The sequence below is a fragment of the Lepisma saccharinum genome, chromosome 4 (genome assembly GCF_977018435.1).
Source record: "Lepisma saccharinum chromosome 4, izLepSacc3.1, whole genome shotgun sequence".
Taxonomy (NCBI): Eukaryota; Metazoa; Arthropoda; class Insecta; order Zygentoma; family Lepismatidae; genus Lepisma; species Lepisma saccharinum.
The window spans coordinates 67,466,246-67,486,795 of record NC_139232.1 but is presented as its reverse complement, the minus strand read 5'-3'; the positions used below and the strand labels follow the sequence as shown (position 1 = coordinate 67,486,795).

The following is a 20,550-nucleotide window of genomic DNA, read 5'->3' as shown; positions in this document are numbered from 1 at the left end:
CAGTCTGGGTGCAGACCCCAAAGGTAAATTCGCCCAAGCATGTACCAGGAATGGTATTGTCTAGAGTAGGCAACAGCCTAATATATAAAGTGCAGTTGTTCGACGGATCGACACAAACGGTACACGTCAGGTGGCTACGAAAACGTGAGTGTGAACCAAACCCCTCATCAACAGATCTACCTGATCCAAACCTTGAATCGATACCAGAAGGACAGCCGGAGGATGCAGAGGGAAGAGATAACCAAAATCAACCATATACAGATGCTGGGCACACACCAATCAGAAGATCGAATAGACTTAGGAAACCTCCTGATAGATACGGTGAGACCAGCACTTAAAATAAAAAAAAAAAGAGACTCCAGGAGGAGATGATAGATGCATAATAAGAGGAAGAAGAAAAATTTGTATTCTATAGCATGTTATTGATTGGTTGTTATAGTAACCGTGTGTAAGAAGTACGTGAATGGCTTCCAGGCATTAAAGTTATGTTGTTAATTTGAACCTACGTGTTTGTATGTGTTGTATATGTATAGATAAGAAATCACACACACAAATAACAAGGCTTACAAAGACATTAATAAATAAATAATGTAAAGAATGCTGAACAGCCAGGAGATTTGAAGGTTCGACAACTAACATCACACTAAGTCCCTAAAGTTGATTGCAGTATTAACTATTTAGAAGTGTACAGGACTCACTTGTTTATCCATGAGAATCTCACAGAATTCATTTCTGAGAAAGCTTCAAATCACATATTCAGTATAATAACTGTTTCTTATTTTGAAAATGCGTGCTGTTCAGAAACATTCTGGAGTCCCCCATTACTTGAAGGCATTCTGGTTTTCTTTTTGGTGGCCTTCAACTTGCATGTCATTCTTTGGTGTTCATCATCTTGTCAAACCTCTTGGTTCATCTAGCTCGATTGATTGATTTTTTGTTCTAAGTCCACTTTACACACAGGAAGGCTAATCAGGACTGGACCTATAGTTTAAAGTGGGATCCAAACCACTGAGAGATGTGCCTCCACCGGGTATCGAACCCGGGACCTCTTGATAACAAGGTGATCACTTTACCACTACGTCATCCGGGAGACATCTAGCTCGGTTCTACCAACTTTACTTCTGTCCTGGTGTCATCTTGGTTTCCGAGCAATGGTTTAGGCTTTGATAAATATTTCCATTTTAAGGTATAATTGGAACTGATTGAAACATTTCTACTTGGGGCATTGCCGTATTCTTCCATGTTGTAAACCAGTTTTTTTATTGAAATTTCCAGAAAATTTGAAATTGTGTGAGTTCTGTTTTTTGTTTTACTTGAATGCCTGCATTGGTGTTGTATTCCTATTATATTGAATTAATATATAATAAATAAGAATCATTGCACTGATCCAGGTCAAACTTTCAGAGTACGCCACTGACTTGGGGCCTCTCTGGGGATAGTCGTAACATCTTGTAATCAAGGGGTCCCTGTTTCAATACCCATTGGAGGAACATACAGTGGGTCAGGTACCTCATTAAATTGTAGGTCCAGTCCTGATTAGCTCATTTGTGCATAAGTGGACTTAAAACAAAAACTTAAACATTTTCACTTGTGCTAGTTCTTGTTGTTCACTAAAAGAATGGAAATAAACAGAATTATAATGCAAGGAATGAATAAATTGTGTGTGTGCGAGAGAGAGAATTTATTTTGATATTTTGCTTTCTTGAGACATGTGGATGCATTGTATAATGTAGAAATGTAAAATTGAGACTCCACTGTAATTTTACTACTTTTTATGGTTCTTTTGTGAACTGTACCTTTTTTTTAAAAAAAAATATAAATATTTTAATTTCAGGAAGAAGTAGCTCTTCCAGAACCATACGAAGCACATTCACCACAAGAAGCAGCAGAACAGCCAGAGGATGATGAAAACAATTTGTAAGTTATGTTTGCTTTTGATTTATTGTAATTACAGTGAATTAAATATTACATTTTTAATTGTGTGCACTGAGCAATGTCATGATTTGCAGAAAAATGGTTAACTGAACGCATAATAAATGTAGAACATGTTGCTTTCTTAAATACCAGAAAGGTTAAATGTGTAAACAAATGTAAAATTCAGGAACAGAAAATTGGGTTTCCTCTGTATTTCTAAGCACGTTTTTCCTCATTTTTTTGACGTGCAAAAATATTTCAAATACAATATTTTTACTTAGTGAAAAATCTGTCTCTTGTGACAGTGGAAAATCTCTCTCTTGTGAAATATTTGCAAACAACACTAAACTTATATTCCTTAATGTACATAAATTTTAAATATGTTTAAGCTATGAACATAAATATAATATGACATAGGATGATGTCGTATGCTCAATGCTGGAAAATATATGATGAGGACATGTGTATAAGTATAAACAATACATTTGACTATAAATTTCAAATGATAACACTACACAAACTTCCCATTTTTATCTTCACGTCCTAATGGAGTTACATTAAGTTAAACTAGAACTTGCTTTGAGACACACATGAGTCGGTCACCTTGGTGGTTGATTACTAGAACCTGGAAATTCAGGCATTTATTTTGGTTAAGCAGGCAAAAATGCATTTATATTGTGGAAAATAGGCATGAAAAGCAAAAAGAAAGTAGGCACAATAAACCAAAAAAGGTGGCAAATTGCAAATCACTTATATCTGTAATTTCATTCAAGACGTGAAAATCTACATGGAAATAACATTTTACTTTCCTTTGTTGTCTTGATTGCACATAACCACCACTAGGGGCTGTTTGTTTTTTAACATCTATGGGAACAATTCTGTGAGGAACAATGTTTTTCATAACGGAAGAAGAAATTGGAGCATACGTGAAACAAGCTATTGTAGCTGGATTCATATCGTCAAGAAAAGAATTTCCATCTTTAACAATATCGCAAATTGTTTTCAATTTTTTCAATTCCACGCGGCCCCCGTGGCGGAGGGGTTAGCACGTCGTGCTACGACGCTAGGGGTCCCATGTTCGAATCCCAGCCTGGGCATGGATGTTTGTGATTGTCCATTCATCAATTTCATCATGTCATCACTCACCCCCATCTTTGCAAATTATCAAAAAGTGGCACGAAAAGCAAAGTAAATAACGGAAATCAATCAATCCAATTCCACATTTGCACTCATTACACTTTACACTTTTTTGCAACAGCTAACCTCTTTTCTCTTGGCACTTCTGTCAACTGCTGCACTGATTCCTCGAAGACTTTCATGGATGCTATAATAGTTTCACTCCTTTTTTTTCCACCTTTGTAATTGTCTCTGGCAACACATCATAATGTGCCAATATAAATGAAAGTTTATTCTTCATTTCTGAACAAAGCAGAAGTTTATTCACTTCACAAATTGAAGCCGCTTCATTTTCTGGTAGAGCTTCAATCACCTCGCTAATTGTTGTGAGTATAATATACAGCAGTTGATATTCAGGTTCCCTATCTGGTCAAGACTGGCTGTGGATATAGACTAAGCTTCCTGGAAGATTAGACTTCAAGAAGGAGATTTCAGAAAAATCTTCTTTGTGTTAGAAGATGGAGATCTTGAAAATAGAAAACCAGGCAAAGGACCTCAGGCTTCATCCTTGTTTCTGTCAATAACATGTTGGCACTGAAGCTGGACATGATGAGGTCATTCTGCAGCTGGCCTGCATCAAGTTATCAGCTGTCAATCATGTACAAGGAAATGTTAACCCAAAGGCAATATCCTATCCTAACTGGTCATGAATCACTCTCTTCTCATGCTTTTCTCCTTCGTCGAAAGATGGGCAGGTCCAATATTACTTAAATAAGGCTCAAATTATTCACTTAATAAACCAAATAAAAGTAAATGCTAATAAATAAAGTTTTTGGAAGGAAAATAAGAAGTTACATACAATTTAAAAAAAAAACATTCGATAATTTCATTGAAAATGACCAAAAGAAAAGAAAGCACTAAAATTTAAAATAGGCTTTAGGATGCAAAATGAAAAAAAACTTCTGAAACATTAGCAACCACATTAAAAATATATATCAGGAAAAATTTTATCAATAAATACAACAAGGAAGAAAATACATTTTGCCAAACTTCCAGACTCTACTGATTACATGTCAGCAGTGAATTCCAGTATTTTCCATGGAAGATTCCAGGTTCATATTCTGCCATGGCCATCTCCTCCTCAGTGTCAAAGTAGTTTCACCACCAATGATTCTGGAGTTCTGGCCTGAACATGGTTGTTTGTATGTAAATTAACTCGTCATCATTTCCAGCTAATCATCATTCATTCCCATTGCCATGGTTAGCAAAAAGTGATAGAAAAAGCAATGTAAACTAAGGCAAATGCAAATAAGAGGGATCTGCCATTAATAGCATAAGTGTAAAAATTGCGCAAATTACTTTATGTTGTCTGCAACTTGCTTCCTTAATTGTGTGATTCTGATGTGTAATGCTCTGGGGGTTGAGATGTGTTGTTTGGGTTGCATATCTAAATTTACCAAGTGTCTCAAGTATAGAGACACTCGCTTCATAATTTCACAGTTTATTGGTACATTGGGTACATAGACCAAATAAATATTCTAAGTTCTAAACTATCTAACTAATTCTAAGAGTAAGTGTTAGAGAATATCTTAGCAAGTATGTATTACCTTGGACAAGCATGCTGTTTCCTAATTTGGAGGGAGGTTTTATAACAAATTGTCATCCTGTTTCTTTAACAGTGCCCTTTGCAAAGTCATTAAGTCCCGGTGGCTCTTTATGTATAAGTCAAGTTTCTCACTTTTCCAACCTTGCCCTTTAGCCAGTGGTTTGTATTTATCTGTTTGCTCATCCCTTTGATTCACAAAGAGACAGTGACAGCATACTCTCTTGTCACACTGTGACATCCATAGGCTGGGCTGTCGTCTGCCTATGTTCCAGAGCTCAGAGAATCCAATAAAGCATAGATTACCTAAATGACCCGTTGTAATTGTGGTCGATGAAACCATCTGTTACAGGTGTTGTATGTACGTTGCTCATTGTACTAAAGATATATGTTTGGTGGTTATGCGGAGATAGGTAATTTACTCTGATCAAGTACAGAATATAGTACATTGCTCTGTTTAATCTTGAAATAGAGTTCCTTTTTCTGTGACAAAACACATTATTTGTCTGATTAGAGAGATCCCATTTAACCAAACAGTTTGGTTGTTCCAGGGATTTGGAGAGCTCCAAAATTTCAATGCTGACCCACCATTATGAGGACAGTTATTTGGAAGTAGTAGCAGACTCAGATCTCAAAAGCAGGACAACAGTGCCAATGGTACTCAATGAACTGACCACACATCACCCATTAAAAAGCCAATGGACTTGTTCTGTCCCCTCAAGAGGCTGTTTCCACCACAAAGTTTGTTTTTTTAGTTTTCGATGTAATAAGAGACCAAAGGCCACAGCTTTATCACCAATATGCAATTCCATTCCAAATTTTGAAGAAAAACTATTATTAGTAGGAACCTTACCAAAACATTTCTATGATTTTTAGGACCACACAGGATGAAATAAAATTAACACATTCGTGACTTGTTTACAATATTCCTTTAATTTCACATTGAAATGTACAAGGGCCTGCTGTGCACCGACATAGTATGGTTACATGTAGCCATTTTCCTCACTCTAGTTCAGCAACCTCTGGTAATAGAAGTTTGAAACTTGGAATGGAGAAGGTGGAAAGTCTGGTTCCTCAAAATCCAAAATGTCTTTACACCGTCACAAAAAAAATAGGAGGCATTACTTTTCAGCACGCCCTTGTATCTCAATTTAAAAACCTTTTGCCCAACAACACTTTCAAAACCTGTTGATATGTCACACTTCAATGTTTGAGAGTCTAAGGAGCGTGCTTGGTGCTGGAGATCTTAGATTCAAATAGAAGCAAAAAATATTCTTAATGGTTGTTCTATCATTAACTTCACCAGGTATTCACTTATATATGTAGTCGTGATGTAGCTAACAAGCATAACATTTCTTGGCCATAGAATGATAAATGAAGTTACTGATTAATTTGAATATATGAAATAGTCCATGCTCCTGCATTTATTAGAGTTGATATAACATACAAATTTTTCATCATGTTTGTAAGCATTAAAATTGTGACCTCATTGATTCAGTAACTGAAAATTACAAGAACATTTTGCATTTTTATCTTCTAATATTTGCCTTTTTATAAATGTTGGCAGCATTTAACCAAACAAAATCACAACAAAAAGTGCTGTAACATTACCTGGAAAGGAAATGCATATTTAATGTGTATGTAAATAAGACATTGTTTAAAAATACATTTTTATGTATTATTCTTTATTTAAATTTTGATCAGTAATAACAACAATGTTTGTTTTCCTTTGCTTTTAAGTTTCATGGATGCACAGAAGTTGAACAAAACATCGCCTACACCTTTCAGCAGTGAGAGTGTAACATTGCCCAAGCTCAAGCATAAGAAAATTGGTTCTTTCAATAAGAGAATGGATAAATCTTTTGGTAAAGTTAAAAAATTGAAGATCAGCAAAACATCTGGTATGTAAAAAAATATTTGCAACTTACTTTCATGTATGATTTAAGTTGTTCTTGATCTGATATTTTGTGAAAAAGATTTTTTGTATCATGATCATCTGAAATTGTGTCATTAAGATGAAACAGATGATAAGCATAACAAAACAACAGGGAACAGGTTTTAAGATAGGTTCTTTACATTGATGAAGGTCTAGGGCTGAATCAATACTCATATATTGATATCTGCTCAGTGGACTGATGCCAGCATACTTTTCCAAAGTTTGGGTATCTCACAAAGTCCACCAAATGCCACAAATAATTTTTATGAAGTCTTAATATCCTGAAAATTGTATTAAATGTGTAATTATCATTTTTTTGTACCAGTATTGTCTGGAAATTAAAACAAAAAATTGATCACACATCTCTTGTGTGAATTTACGAATATTTAAAAATTAAACTGTGGTAGACTATGATATAGTTTCAATTGAATACTTATATATTATCATTGTTACTTTAAATTGTTACAATGTTTGTCCCTGTATCATTGGGAATCTGTCAGATTATCATCGTCGTTATAGACTTGGCTCTATAAAGGATTTAAATATGCAATGTGATCCATTTAATGTAAATCGTAGCATTGGTGTTCGCACTATCGGCAAGCAAGGCACTCGCAGCGAGATTCCCAGGTGTAAAAGTTCCATGTGATATTTATCTTGGGGGTAGAAGTCAAATCCACACACCCGGGAAGAACTGAAACATAACATCTGCAAAGAAATTACCAACATTAATCAACAGGAACTGCAGCAAGTTATGGGTAACTTCATCAAGAGTTGTCAAAAATGTGTAGACAATGAAGGCTGCCAGTTTCAGCACCTTCTTTCATAAATTGTTAAGTAAATAAATCACTCTTTAAACTAGTTACGGAAACTTGCACCCTCGCTTCATGGACAGTGTCCACTGCCGACGTACGAGCACCTCGCTACAGTGCCCACATACAAGTGCCACTGCGAGCTTCTTGCTTGCTGATAGCGCAAACACAGGATGTGGCAGTCTACACTTCAATGGATCGCTCCGTATAATAGAATTGTGCACCAAATGCTTTGATGTCAGTAAGTGTTTATATTTATACATTATTATTTTCCTAAAATGTTTGCATCTCTGATTTAAACTGTTAAAATTCCTTAGATTACACTGGAAGTTGTTTCGTGGCAACTTTTCAGCAATTTCCATGTTGCTTTTGTCAAGACACTGTGTTGATACTTGAAGAGTCCACAGTTGGAGAGGGGGGGGGGCTGTATTGATTTTAGTACAACATTAATTGCGTCACTGTGGATTTTGTATTACAAATTATACACAGTAACTTTCATGTTTTTGTATCTTTACCACAGATCATTCCACTTCCAAACCTCTTCCTCAGTTGAAACCCAAGCCTCTTGTTTGTAACTCAAAACCTGCAGAGCCTGGTTGTTCTAAGAAGACTTCCAAACCCAAGATTCCTTCATTCCAACCGTCCACCCAGGAAGCGAAGAAGGAGAAGACCTCCAAACCAAAACCTTCCTTTTCACAATCATCCAGTCAAGATACCAAGAAGTCATCTTCTAAGTCTATTTCTTCCACACAGAAATCTAGAACCAGGGATGAGGATAAATCGCCAGACTGTGACGCAAATCCAAAGAAATTCCTGCTTTGGCTGCAGAAGAAAAGGAATGTTGGACTGTGGGTTCAGTGCTGCAAGGAAGACTGCAAGAAGTGGAGATATTTGAAGGACGTTATCGATCCAACACATGTGCCTAACATTTGGTACTGTAGTATGAACTCAGGTATGTGGTTGGTTTCTCTGTAAATTGTAAGATGCTGATATGGTAACTGTACGAAACTGTTTTGTTCATAATAATTAATGGTACAGATTGTTGTATTAAGGCTACGAGGGACAGTTTTGCAACAGGTGGACATTTATTTTAATAATAACTTTGAAATGTGAACTGCTACTGAAAAGAAAACAGGCAAAAGAGAGCATGAATTTCTCCCCTTGTTGGAAGTGAAAGCATTTTTTTTAAAGTTTATTATTTAGCTAGATACGATCTGTTAAAAATATGATATTTAAGTATTTACAAGATCCCATGTATTCTTTATGGAGAGGCAACTTCAAGTTACGTCTAATCAAATGGACATTTCAACTTTCCCAACCGCAAATGAAATCTTGAACCTGTTCCGTTTCCATTCACGTGTTTTTCTACGCCATTGGCAAGTTTGGTATTTCAAAGAGAACAAGTAAAATAATAATCCCATCAGGGTACTGCTAAGTTTTCGCCTCCTCCTTCGACCATCCAGCGCACAGACCTCTGTTTCCCCAGCTCAAGATCTGTGGGGGAGGAGCAGTTTAGGGTCTTCGCTTCCAGCTGCTCACAAACTGCTCCTCGTCCCCTTAAATGCCTTTTTCCTTTATGAAAATCCAATGGTTTAATCATACAGATTTGTTTCAGCATGTTTGGATCACTTTTACAAATCTTGATACACGTATTGCATACGTTACAGCTATTTTTTAAACAAGATTTTAAAATAAAGTCCATTTTTCTTAGGTCATATGTTTTACTTTTCATCCAATTTTGAGAACATACCCTATTGAGCTGTTTTGGCCATTGCAGTGTGAATCTTTTGTAATTTCTTTACATTTAACAATGTGTAGGTGAATGCTAGAACCATAACAATGACCTGCGATGGTTTCATTGCCGCCATCCTGTATTGTTTTCTAGGATGCCTTTTGCATCCTGAATCAGGATCCGACGTTACTTTTTCAACATCACTTCACATTTCTTTAAAATCTGATATTACGTTTTTTATGCACTTGCACTTGTTACGTTGTTAGGATAAGTGTTGCTTTAAATAAAATTTCCGGATTCATTTATTAATGCGGTCTCCTGTAGCCATCTGGCAACCCTGTATAATCATGCTCACAGCCTAGAGCCGACAGCACTGTACAACACAACAGGTTTTACTGTATTTTTTTTTTTTTTATTGAACTTATATCAACAAGCCACGTCGTGCCTGCAAGTACAGTCCACGTACATTCTGCTATGTGCAAGTTTTGTGCCGATAAAACAGTGATGGAAAATAACCAAGTGTGTGAGAAAGGCCTACTATGCTATACATACTTCGGTATCAAACTGGGAGACCAAGACAAGCCGTGGTCACCACATACGGCTTGTATTACCTGTATGGAGCAGTGGGTGAACGGTGAGCGAACGGCGTTGTCATTCGGAATTCCAATGGTGTGGTGACAACCTACAGGCCACAGTACGAACTGCTACTTCTGTTCTGTGAATGTGAAGGGATTTAACAGTAGAAACAAAAGTAAGATTGTATCCAAGCTATATTTCATCCGCATCTCTAGGGCAATTAGCCTCTGAGCTACAGTCATTTCAAGGTACCACTGCATTTTGAAGCTTAAATCAGTGGCATGCTGACCATTCATTTTGGGGGTACAACTCGCGTTGCATTGGTCATACTATAATAATGCAAATATTTTTGTGTTCCTTACATGTCAGCAATAATTTCTATGTGCATGTTGACCTTTTTGGGGGCAGGGGGGGAAACCCCATTTTTTTTAAAAAATATATATTTTGGGGGAGTCCCCCTTTCCCCCTTCATATATACGCCGAATGTGCATATATTTTATATTGTCTGAATCTGTGATTCATTCTGCGTACAACGGTATATCATTCATCTCTCTAGGGCAATTAGCGTCTGAGCTACAGTCATTTCAAGGTACTGCTGCATTTTGAAGCTTGAATCAGTGGCATGTTGACCATTCCTTTTGGGGGTAAAACTCGCGTTACATTGGTCATACGATAATAAAAAGCAAATATTTTTGTGGTCCTTACATGGCATGTCATGATAATTTCCATGTGCTTGTCGACACTGTCATGTACTTTTTTCTTGGGGGCAGGGGGGGAATCCCCATTTTTTCTAAAATTTTGGTTCATTCCACGTACAACGGTATATCACTCATCTCTCTAGGGCAATTAGCCGCGGATCTACACTCATGTAATTGAAACTCTGTATTTTGCTCAAAATCGGCTCAGGCGTCAAGGGGGTTACATGTGAAAATGACCTTGGGCTCCAAAAAGGTTAAAGGTGCACATTACATTCACATCTGGACTATTTCCCCGAGAACCTAGGAGTGCTGAGCGAAGAGCAAGTAGAAAGACTCCACTAGGATCTAAGGGAATATAATGCAGGTATCAAGGGAAGTGGAACAAGAACATGCTGGCAGATTACTGCTGGTTACTGAAGAGACAATCCAACTACAGCTCACAAGCGAAAAGCAACACAAATAAGTTTTTAAAAAATAAGTCAAGATATCATAAAATTGAAACCGTGGACTTGCCATTCTAGAACATGTTACCAGTACCAGTAAAACAGTAAGTGCAAAGCGGTGTTTACAGATGCTTTTTAATATAATGTTTTTCTTCAAACCTGTTTACACAATACATTACTTATTTTTATATCATTCTTATAAATATAACAGTGTAATATAGGAGTGTTCAGATGAGTAAAAATAACAAGAAAAAAAGCATTCCTTGCATGTGATAATAGAGTGTTGGGTGAGAGTCTTATATATTCATTTTGATTTTCCAAGGAAACCTGATGTGATGAAGAAAAACTGACTTTAGTTCTGGATTCAGCATGCCTAAAATATAAAAAATCACTATTTGAACATTATGCAATAATCAGAAAGTTTAAAATCGCAGGCCTGTGTAAGCAGGGATAGAAAAATACAGGGGGTGTGGTCACCCTGGTGCTTCAATTTTCAAATTTAGTTGTTTTTTTTTTTTTTTTTTTTAATGAGATTTCGCTTATGGAAATTTCCATGACCTTATTCAGGGTGACTACTCAACAGGAATTCCGAGAATTATAAATTCTGCGTGAATTTTTCTCTGTAGGTGTTAAAAATTGCAACTTTTATTAATCCAAATCCCATTGAATTTATACATGCTTAATAATTCCCTGAGGCAAGTTTTTCACAGTAGTTTTTATATTTCTCAAAGAAGGAAAAGAAAGATGCTTGGAAAATGAAACAGAATTCTCAGTTCGTTTACTTTGTTAATGTCCTTTACAGAATAATATATCTGACAGATTGAAAATTATTGCAGGATAAGAAATCTTGAAGCTGATTAGGTAAATTTGAGTTTGAAATTCTTATATAACAATTTTTTGTAGATTAATATATCCCATAACATTTGTGACTTGTGTTTGTTGATCTATGTATTTCGCAGTGGTGAAGATATAGAACAAGCACTGCTTGCACTATTAGAATATTATTTAATATTCTTAATGATTTAGCCTTATTTAGTTTCCATCACACTCGATTTGGCAACATTTTACGGCCTCAAACTACCTCAACAGCTCTGAAGGAAGCACCAGCCTCGATGCTTGCAGCCGCTGATCGGTAAAACCAAAGCACCCAAAGGATCATATGGCGTCTCGTGAAATTTTGTTGGAGGAACTGGCCTCTACCCTCGCAGAAAAGCTGAGCCTTTAGTGCTTCTCGGAAACCAACCGAAAGCAGAAGGAGACATTGTCAGCAGTAACCATTGTGTGTCTTTATGCACACATAAACAAGATTGCGAGGATAATATTAATTATTAATCATAAAACCACTGCTGTAAATTGCATACAGGTCACTTAAATTACATCTTATTTTGTATTTCACGAATTTTAAAATGCGTCAAAAATTTGACATTAGGGTTTGGGGAAAAGATGGAAAGGGCGAGTGCTTGTATTTCCAGGAAGAGGAATGTCTGCAGTCTTCACCCTGCGTCCAGTTCAAATTTCATCACGAGTGTTGACAGCAACTTTCAAATTATTTGCACAGTAATTTAAGTGAACAGTTTAACAAAGGAAGGAAAAATTTTACCCAGCGGAGGGGAATTTTGTGTCACGTACACAAACTGCGTTGCTTTTCTTTGAAATAAAGGACCATAGATGGCAGCATGCAAGAGGAACAACGGTTATAAAAGATGCTGCATAAATAAGTTTGGAAAGTGGGTAAGAGATGGCGCCACCCAGGAGAACTTATACGATTGTAAATAGAGACAACGGAAAGAGCAGATGTGATGAAATAACGATTGTATATATTAATACTAATTAAGGAAATAAATAAATAAGTTTAAAATAATAACAGGATATAAATAAGAAGAAAAGGGGAATTATCATTCAGTAATGACATAAGCGATTAATATACGAAAGTAAAGAAGTCGAATTGCAATTTCGATTTTGTGTCTATTACAGTTCCCACGAACTGAGAGTTTCGTGCAGCTTTTGGGTTGTTTTCCCCAGGTGTAGCGCCATTTCTCGGCAGCACCCAAGCACATTTGGAGCCGCATACATTGTAGCTCCAAGTTAAGGTTAGCGCCGGCCAGGCGGCGATCTTTAACTAACCCCTTTCTCTTGGTTTATTTGGAAGATCGATATTTACGGCAATTGGTATAAAGGGATGCCAAAGAAACGAGGAAAGAGAGGAGGTAGAAAAACAAGAGAATCTATTCTGGCAAGACGAGTAAGGGAAGGAGGAGAAATAATACACTGGGTCTTTTGCACGACGTTTCTAAACAAGAACGTGGATATAAGTTGCAGCACATAGATATACATACCGTTCCAGGGAGTGTATACAAAGATATAAAGGGAAGCTCATTTAATGATCCACGGACAAAGAATGATCCAGATAGCAAGGATATAAAATGTTCCGTAGAAAAATCAAGGAACGAAACAAAAGATGTAAATAAAGAGTAACGAAAGGATGAGGAATAAAGATGTAAATATATAGAAGAAGGAATATTCGCGATTATAAGAAGAAGAAGCCTTATTAATTGTAAGAAAAAGGCCATTTAATACAAGGAGAAGAAGATTCATTAATCATAAGAAGAAGATGCCATATTAATTATAAGAAGAAGATGCCATACTGATTATAAGAAGAAGATGCCATATTGATTATAAGAAGAAGAAGCCCGAAGAAGATCGGTTAGAATTAATAAAAAATAAAAATAGAAAAAAATTACTGTATGAAAAGACTTCAAAAGTTATTTAATATTTGTACATAATTAATCAAGAATATAGTACGAATTGTACCCTCAGTAGTGGGTTAAGTCTGTTGTTTCTTTCCATATATTTGTAGCGTTAGTAACCCTGATCTGTGCCCAGAGGTATCTCATTGTCTCTTCCCTGTGCTAAGCTGGTAGGTGTTTACGCGAGGGACGTGTCATTGATTAATGGCAACCAACGTGTGGGGCTCGATACAGATCAGAGGTTGAAATAACACGAAGAATAAGAATTTGGAAAGATAAGTAAAGCAAAAATGGAAGAAGGAAAATATATATGTTGTGGCGAAGAAGGAAATAAGGAAGAAATAATACAGTGTAAGATATGTGAAGAAATGAAACACTGGTTATGTGAAGGAATCCGGAAAGAAAAATATGAGAAGATATGTGAAAGGGGAGAAGGATACGAATGCAAGGAATGCAGGAAAGGAAAGTTAAAGGAAAAGGAAGGAAAGAAAGAAGAACAAAATACGATGGAGATGTTGATGAAAATGATGATGGAAATAAAAGAAAGTCAAGATCACAACAGCAGAAGGTTGGAAGAGAAAATGGAAGAAAACAGCAAAGAAGTTAAAGAAAGGTTGGAAGAAAATAATCGAAAAATAGAAGAGATGGCAGAAGTATGTGAAGAAAACAGGAAAGCATTTGAGAGAAAGATAGAAGAAATGATAAGGATGTCAGATGAAAGACATGAAGAAACTAATAGAAAGATCGAAAAGGAAGCTTCAAGAGTGAATGAAGAATGCAAGCAGAGGAGCACGAGTTTAGAAAACAAAATTTTGGCAAACAAGAAGCAGATAGATATTAACATCTCTAAAATAGATGAAGTAGAAAACAGATTAGAAGAAATTAGAATTGTGACAGAAGAAACAATAGTAAAAGAAACTTTGAAATTTAGAGAAATGATAATTAGAGAGCGACAAGAAGTTAGGGAAGAATTAGAGGAGAGTAATAAGAAGATGCAAACCTTCGAAAGTAAGATCGACAAAGGAAAGAAAGAGAATAAAGTACAATGGAGAGGAATAATCCCTAAAATAGAGGATATGAGTATACAAGATAAGCCAATAGGTTTCAATTGAGAAAGAAATGATGGAAAGGAAGAGTATAAAAAGATCAGAATAAAAAAGGAAAGTAGTAGCGACGAATCGACTACAGAGGAGGAAATAAAGCATAAAGGGAATCATCAGAAGAAGAAAAGGAAATGGAAAAGTAGTGAAGAAGGGAGCGACAATCTAAGATGGTTGGACAAAGTAAACGGAAGTAATTTGGAAGTGGGAAAATATAAGACAAGAAACTCTAAGCCTAATGAATTACAACACTTGCCCAAGTTTAATGGAAATATATCTGACAAGTGTCCATGAAAATTCCTGAAGGAACTAACAACTAACGTGAAGCTAATGAGGATACCAGGAAATATGATACTGGACCTAATCGAAGGATGTTTTGAAAAGTCTGCGGCAGGCTGGTATCAGTTAAATCAGCACAAGTTTGGAACATTCGAAGAGTTTAGTAAAAGATTTTTGGAATATTATTGTAGTGAGTAAATTAAGGAAAGGCAACTGGAGACATTGAAAAGAAAATATATAGATTGGTCCAAGGTTGAGAGTTTGGAAGCACACACATGGGAAACATTAAGGAGCTTCCGAAATTTGAATGAAAAGTGGAACGAGGAAGAGTTGGTTAGACAAGTGATACAAACGCTATCAATATGGACACAAAGAGCGGTGGCTGTAGTAAAGATAAGGAAGGTGGAAGATTTGATAGACTACCTCAGAACAGATGACATGCTGAAAAAGACTCAAAGGTCATGGGATAAGGAAAAGGAAGGTAGATATTATCCTAAGAGGCATCATCTTGAAGAGGAACAATGTCCAGAGCAGAAATTCCGGAAAGAAGAATTCGGGATTAGGAATGTAGAGGTCAGAAATGCATATAGAGGCAGAGGAAGAGGATTCTTAGAAGATAACTGAAATGGCAGAAGGCGAAATTATGATCAGGAAGAGCAAAGAAATTATGATAGAAGGAATACAGGACCGTGGAGAGGAAACCGCGGATATAGAGGAAGAAATGATTATTGGCAAAATGTGAATCGAAGAAACTCTGAAAGAAGGATGGAGATAGATGAAAGGCAACCTAGAGGAAACAATTACGAGAGGAATGAGAGGGGAAATACTGAGATAAATGAAGAGCGAAGAGAAGCAGTGGAATTAGTCAGAAGCCAAGTGCAGAACGAAGTAGGAAATGCTGGATGGCAGCAGATAAATGAGGAGTCGAGGAACGTGGAATCGGTCGAGAGGCTAAACTTGTAGAGCTCTCGCAGCAACTCCCAGGTGTGAGAGCAAAGAAAAATGATGAATATATGAAGGGAGAACATACGATAAATGAAGAAGGAATTCTGAAGTTATTTCTAATTGGAGAGCCGAGTTTTGAAAACTTAAAACCTGGAAGATCTTTGTATGTGGAAGCAGAAATATAGAAATTAAGGTTAAATGCTTGATCGATTGTGGGAGTGTTGTCGAAGTAATGAGCTATAAATGTTGGCAAAGAATTAAAGAGAAATACCCACAAGCAAAATTAGACGCTTCTTAAAAGGACAAAGTCAGATTAGTTATGGCTGTGGGAAATGAAGAATACAAAATTTAGGGCACGGTACGCATCATGATGAGCATCAAAGGAGCGAATTTCGAAGTAAAATTTCTGGTGATAAAGGGTTTGAGGTGTGATATAATCCTAGGAGTACCATTTTTAGAAAATTACAATGGGCACATACATATAAAAGAAAAACGGCTAAATCTAGAATCAATGGAGAACACGAAAGTAGATATCCCTATGGAAGATGAAATAAAAGGTTCTGAGAGCGAAATAGGCGTTAGAAAGCAAAACCTTGTATATCAGAAACATGATGCAGTGTATAAGAGGAAAGACTACGATGATATCATTGAAAATGAAAATATAAAATGTGAATATGAAAAAGAGGACCATAAATACAATGCATCGAAAGAAGAAATACAAGCTAAAGTGGATGAGTGTCATTGGATCTCAGAAAATGAAAAAGAAGATTTAAGATATATTTTGTTGAGACATAGGGGAATATTTAGCCAACGCCCAGGAGTCGCGGATGTATACACCTATAGGATTGAGGTAGACACAGCGAGTCCAATAGTGTCAAAGCAATATCCTATACCCTTTGCAAAGAGAGAAACTGTAGAAAAGGAATTGAAGAAATGGTTAAGTTGGGGGATAATAGAGAACTCCAATAGCGTACACGTAAGCCCAATGCACGTGGTAGACAAACCGGACAGAGGTGTGAGGCCCGTACTGGATTTAAGAGAGCTAAGTAAACACGTGCTACTTCCCAAAAATCAAGTAGAAAGAATAAATGAATTACTACACACTTTTTCAGGCAGCATATACTTCACATCATTTGATATGACTTTGGGATACTTTCAGGTAGAAATAGAAGGGTCTAGAAAATATACAGCGTTTCGATATGGATCAAGGTTATTTCAATTTAGAAGGCTTCCATATGGTTTAAATTCGTCACTATCAGCTTTTATGACGGCTCTAAATAGAATATTTAGTATAGAAACAAGAGAATGGCTTGCTATATATGTGGATGATATGTGTATACATACAAAAGATTGGGAGACACACATAGAAAAAATAGATTGGGTATTAAGTAAATTGGCAGAAGCAGGATTAACTGTCAAATTGGAAAAATGCTCTTTTGCAAGGAAGGAAATACGTTTCCTAGGTCATGTGGTATCTGGAGGTGAAATAAAGATGTGCCCAGACAAAAATGACGCTATAAGCAAGTTCCCAAGACACAAGGAAACAACTTCAAAGATTCCTGGGAGTATGTAATTGGCGATCAAAATTTATACACAATTTCGCAAGCAAAGCCAAGCCATTATACGAACTTCAAAGAAAACATATAAAATGGAAATGGGAGGAAGACGAAGAGGAGGCTTTCCAAAGACTTAAGCAAGACCTTATACAAGCGCCAGCCATAAGCCAACCTGATTTCCGGAAAATGTTCTTTTTAGGCACAGATGCATCAAACATTGGATTGGGAGCATACCTATTTCAGAAAAACGAATCCAATGAAGATAATGTAATACAATAGGCTAGCAGAAGCTTGAAGAACTTTGAAAGAGCGTATACTATAAGTGAGCTAGAGTGTTTGGCGATAATATTTGGAATAGAAAGGTTTTCTACATATCTGAAAGGCAGAAGATTCAAGGTGGTATGTGATCACAAGAGTCTAGTTTGGTTAAATTGTGCAAGACAGTGGAATGCAAGGCTGACGAGATGGGCAATATTACTGCAACAGTACAGTTTTGATGTTATAGATATAAAAGGAAAGGAAAACCATGTTGCAGATACTCTAAGTAGAGCACCTTTAAAGAGAAATCAGGAACCAGAGGAAGTGATTAGGCTAGAAATCAACGCTATCGTTGAGGAAGAAGTAAATGGTATTAAAGAAGAGGAATGGCGAGTTGGAACAAAGGAAGATGAGGAACTAAGGGAGATTATCAAGGTGTTGGAAGGAAACAAGGATGTCTAAGATAAAGAACAGATACAAAGTTATAAATGGCATCGTTTTCCAAGTTAGTTATGAAAATCCGAACCAAGTAAGGATTAGTGTACCACAAACTTTGATAAGAAGAGTACTCGAGATCGTGCATGAAGGATCTGGCCACTTCGGAGTTGACAAAATGCTGAGATTAGCTAGAAGATTTTACGTGCGGAAGACATTAAACAAATGTTGAAAAGTACATATGAGAAGTGAATAGTAAGAATGGATGTTGAAGAAAATTTTTCCTTGCATATGAATCTTCTCAGAAGGAAAATTTTACCCAGCGGAGGGGAATTTTGTGTCACGTACACAAACTGCGTTGCTTTTCTTTGAAATAAAGGACCATAGATGGCAGCATGCAAGAGGAACAACAGTTATAAAAGATGCTGCATAAATAAGTTTGGAAAGTGGGTAAGAGATGGCGCCACCCAGGAGAACTTATACGATTGTAAATAGAGACAACGGAAAGAGCAGATGTGATGAAATAACGATTGTATATATTAATACTAATTATAAGGAAATAAATAAATAAGTTTAAAATAATAACAGGATATAAATAAGAAGAAAAGGGGAATTATCATTCAGTAATGACATAAGCGATTAATATACGAAAGTAAAGAAGTCGAATTGCAATTTCGATTTTGTGTCTATTACAGTTCCCACGAACTGAGAGTTTCGTGCAGCTTTTGGGTTGTTTTCCCCAGGTGTAGCGCCATTTCTCGGCAGCACCCAAGCACATTTGGAGCCGCATACATTGTAGCTCCAAGTTAAGGTTAGCGCCAGCCAGGCGGCGATCTTTAACTAACCCCTTTCTCTTGGTTTATTTGGAAGATCGATATTTACGGCAATTGGTATAAAGGGATGCCAAAGAAACGAGGAAAGAGAGGAGGTAGAAAAACAAGAGAATCTATTCTGGCAAGACGAGTAAGGGAAGGAGGAGAAATAATACACTGGGTCTTTTGCACGACATTTCTAAACAAGAACGTGGATATAAGTTGCAGCACATAGATATACATACCGTTCCAGGGAGTGTATACAAAGATATAAAGGGAAGCTCATTTAATGATCCACGGACAAAGAATAATCCAGATAGCAAGGATATAAAATGTTCCGTAGAAAAATCAAGGAACGAAACAAAAGATGTAAATAAAGAGTAACGAAAGGATGAGGAATAAAGATGTAAATATATAGAAGAAGGAATATTCGCGATTATAAGAAGAAGAAGCCTTATTAATTGTAAGAAAAAGGCCATTTAATACAAGGAGAAGAAGATTCATTAATCATAAGAAGAAGATGCCATATTAATTATAAGAAGAAGATGCCATACTGATTATAAGAAGAAGATGCCATATTGATTATAAGAAGAAGAAGCCCGAAGAAGATCGGTTAGAATTAATAAAAAATAAAAATAGAAAAAAATTACTGTATGAAAAGACTTCAAAAGTTATTTAATATTTGTACATAATTAAACAAGAATATAGTACGAATTGTACCCTCAGTAGTGGGTTAAGTCTGTTGTTTCTTTCCATATATTTGTAGCGTTAGTAACCCTGATCTGTGCCCAGAGGTATCTCATTGTCTCTCCCCTGTGCTAAGCTGGTAGGTGTTTACGCGAGGGACGTGGCACTCTGAATGCAGTTATTAGAGTGCTCATAAATTCTCAATTACAATCACGGAGCATAAATAAGGAAACGAGTGCCAACGTTTTGTCATCGTTTGCCCATGTTAAAAACAATGCACAAATAAGGATAATGTGTAGGGAATTCCACCTCTTTAGTCGTGTATGGAACATTAGTTTCTAAGCTGTTTATGAATAACGTTACCGGGAAATTTAAAAGTAAATATGACAATTGCGAAGATTATGGATTAATTTTATTACCGCCCCTTCATTGTATTTTGACAAATCTAGTATTTTTTTGTTTTGTTTATAAAACTAACTGAACCAATGAGGCTTTCTTTTACCCCCCCAACCTTCCGACATGCCATTGTACTATAGGCATTGCTGTACTGAACATCGCTTGCCTCCTTTGTCAGTCCAAGCTTTGCTACTGGTATTTCGAGTCCCAGTATGTGAAATGGCAAATTAAAACTCTTCACCTTAAATTAAATATTTTAAATATATATACTATTTAATTGAATTGAATTTGAATACATTGGAATTGCACATACCTTTTATATTGTTAATACATTTGTGTGTCTGTGTGGGTAGTGAGAGGTGGTAATACATAAGATTGAAATAGAGAAAACAACTCCTTGTACCCTTGAATTGTTGGAAAGTTCACCTTCAAAACCGGGAATAATACTTGAATTTTATCATGATCGTAAAGTGACCGACCACCTTGCTGTTTTAAATTAATGAGTACA

At 36.3% G+C, this 20,550-nt stretch overlaps 1 protein-coding gene across 1 annotated transcript in view; it reads left to right on the top strand.

The window, feature by feature from the left end:
• LOC145987184 (uncharacterized) overlaps window positions 1-20,550 on the top strand; it is a 60,815-nt gene that overhangs the window by 15,925 nt on the left and 24,340 nt on the right. The window contains exons 5-7 of the mRNA XM_083121697.1: window positions 1,835-1,917; window positions 6,374-6,534; window positions 7,899-8,330. Coding sequence (XP_082977823.1) covers window positions 1,835-1,917; window positions 6,374-6,534; window positions 7,899-8,330 — 676 coding nt within the window. The remainder of the gene's footprint in view (window positions 1-1,834; window positions 1,918-6,373; window positions 6,535-7,898; window positions 8,331-20,550) is intronic.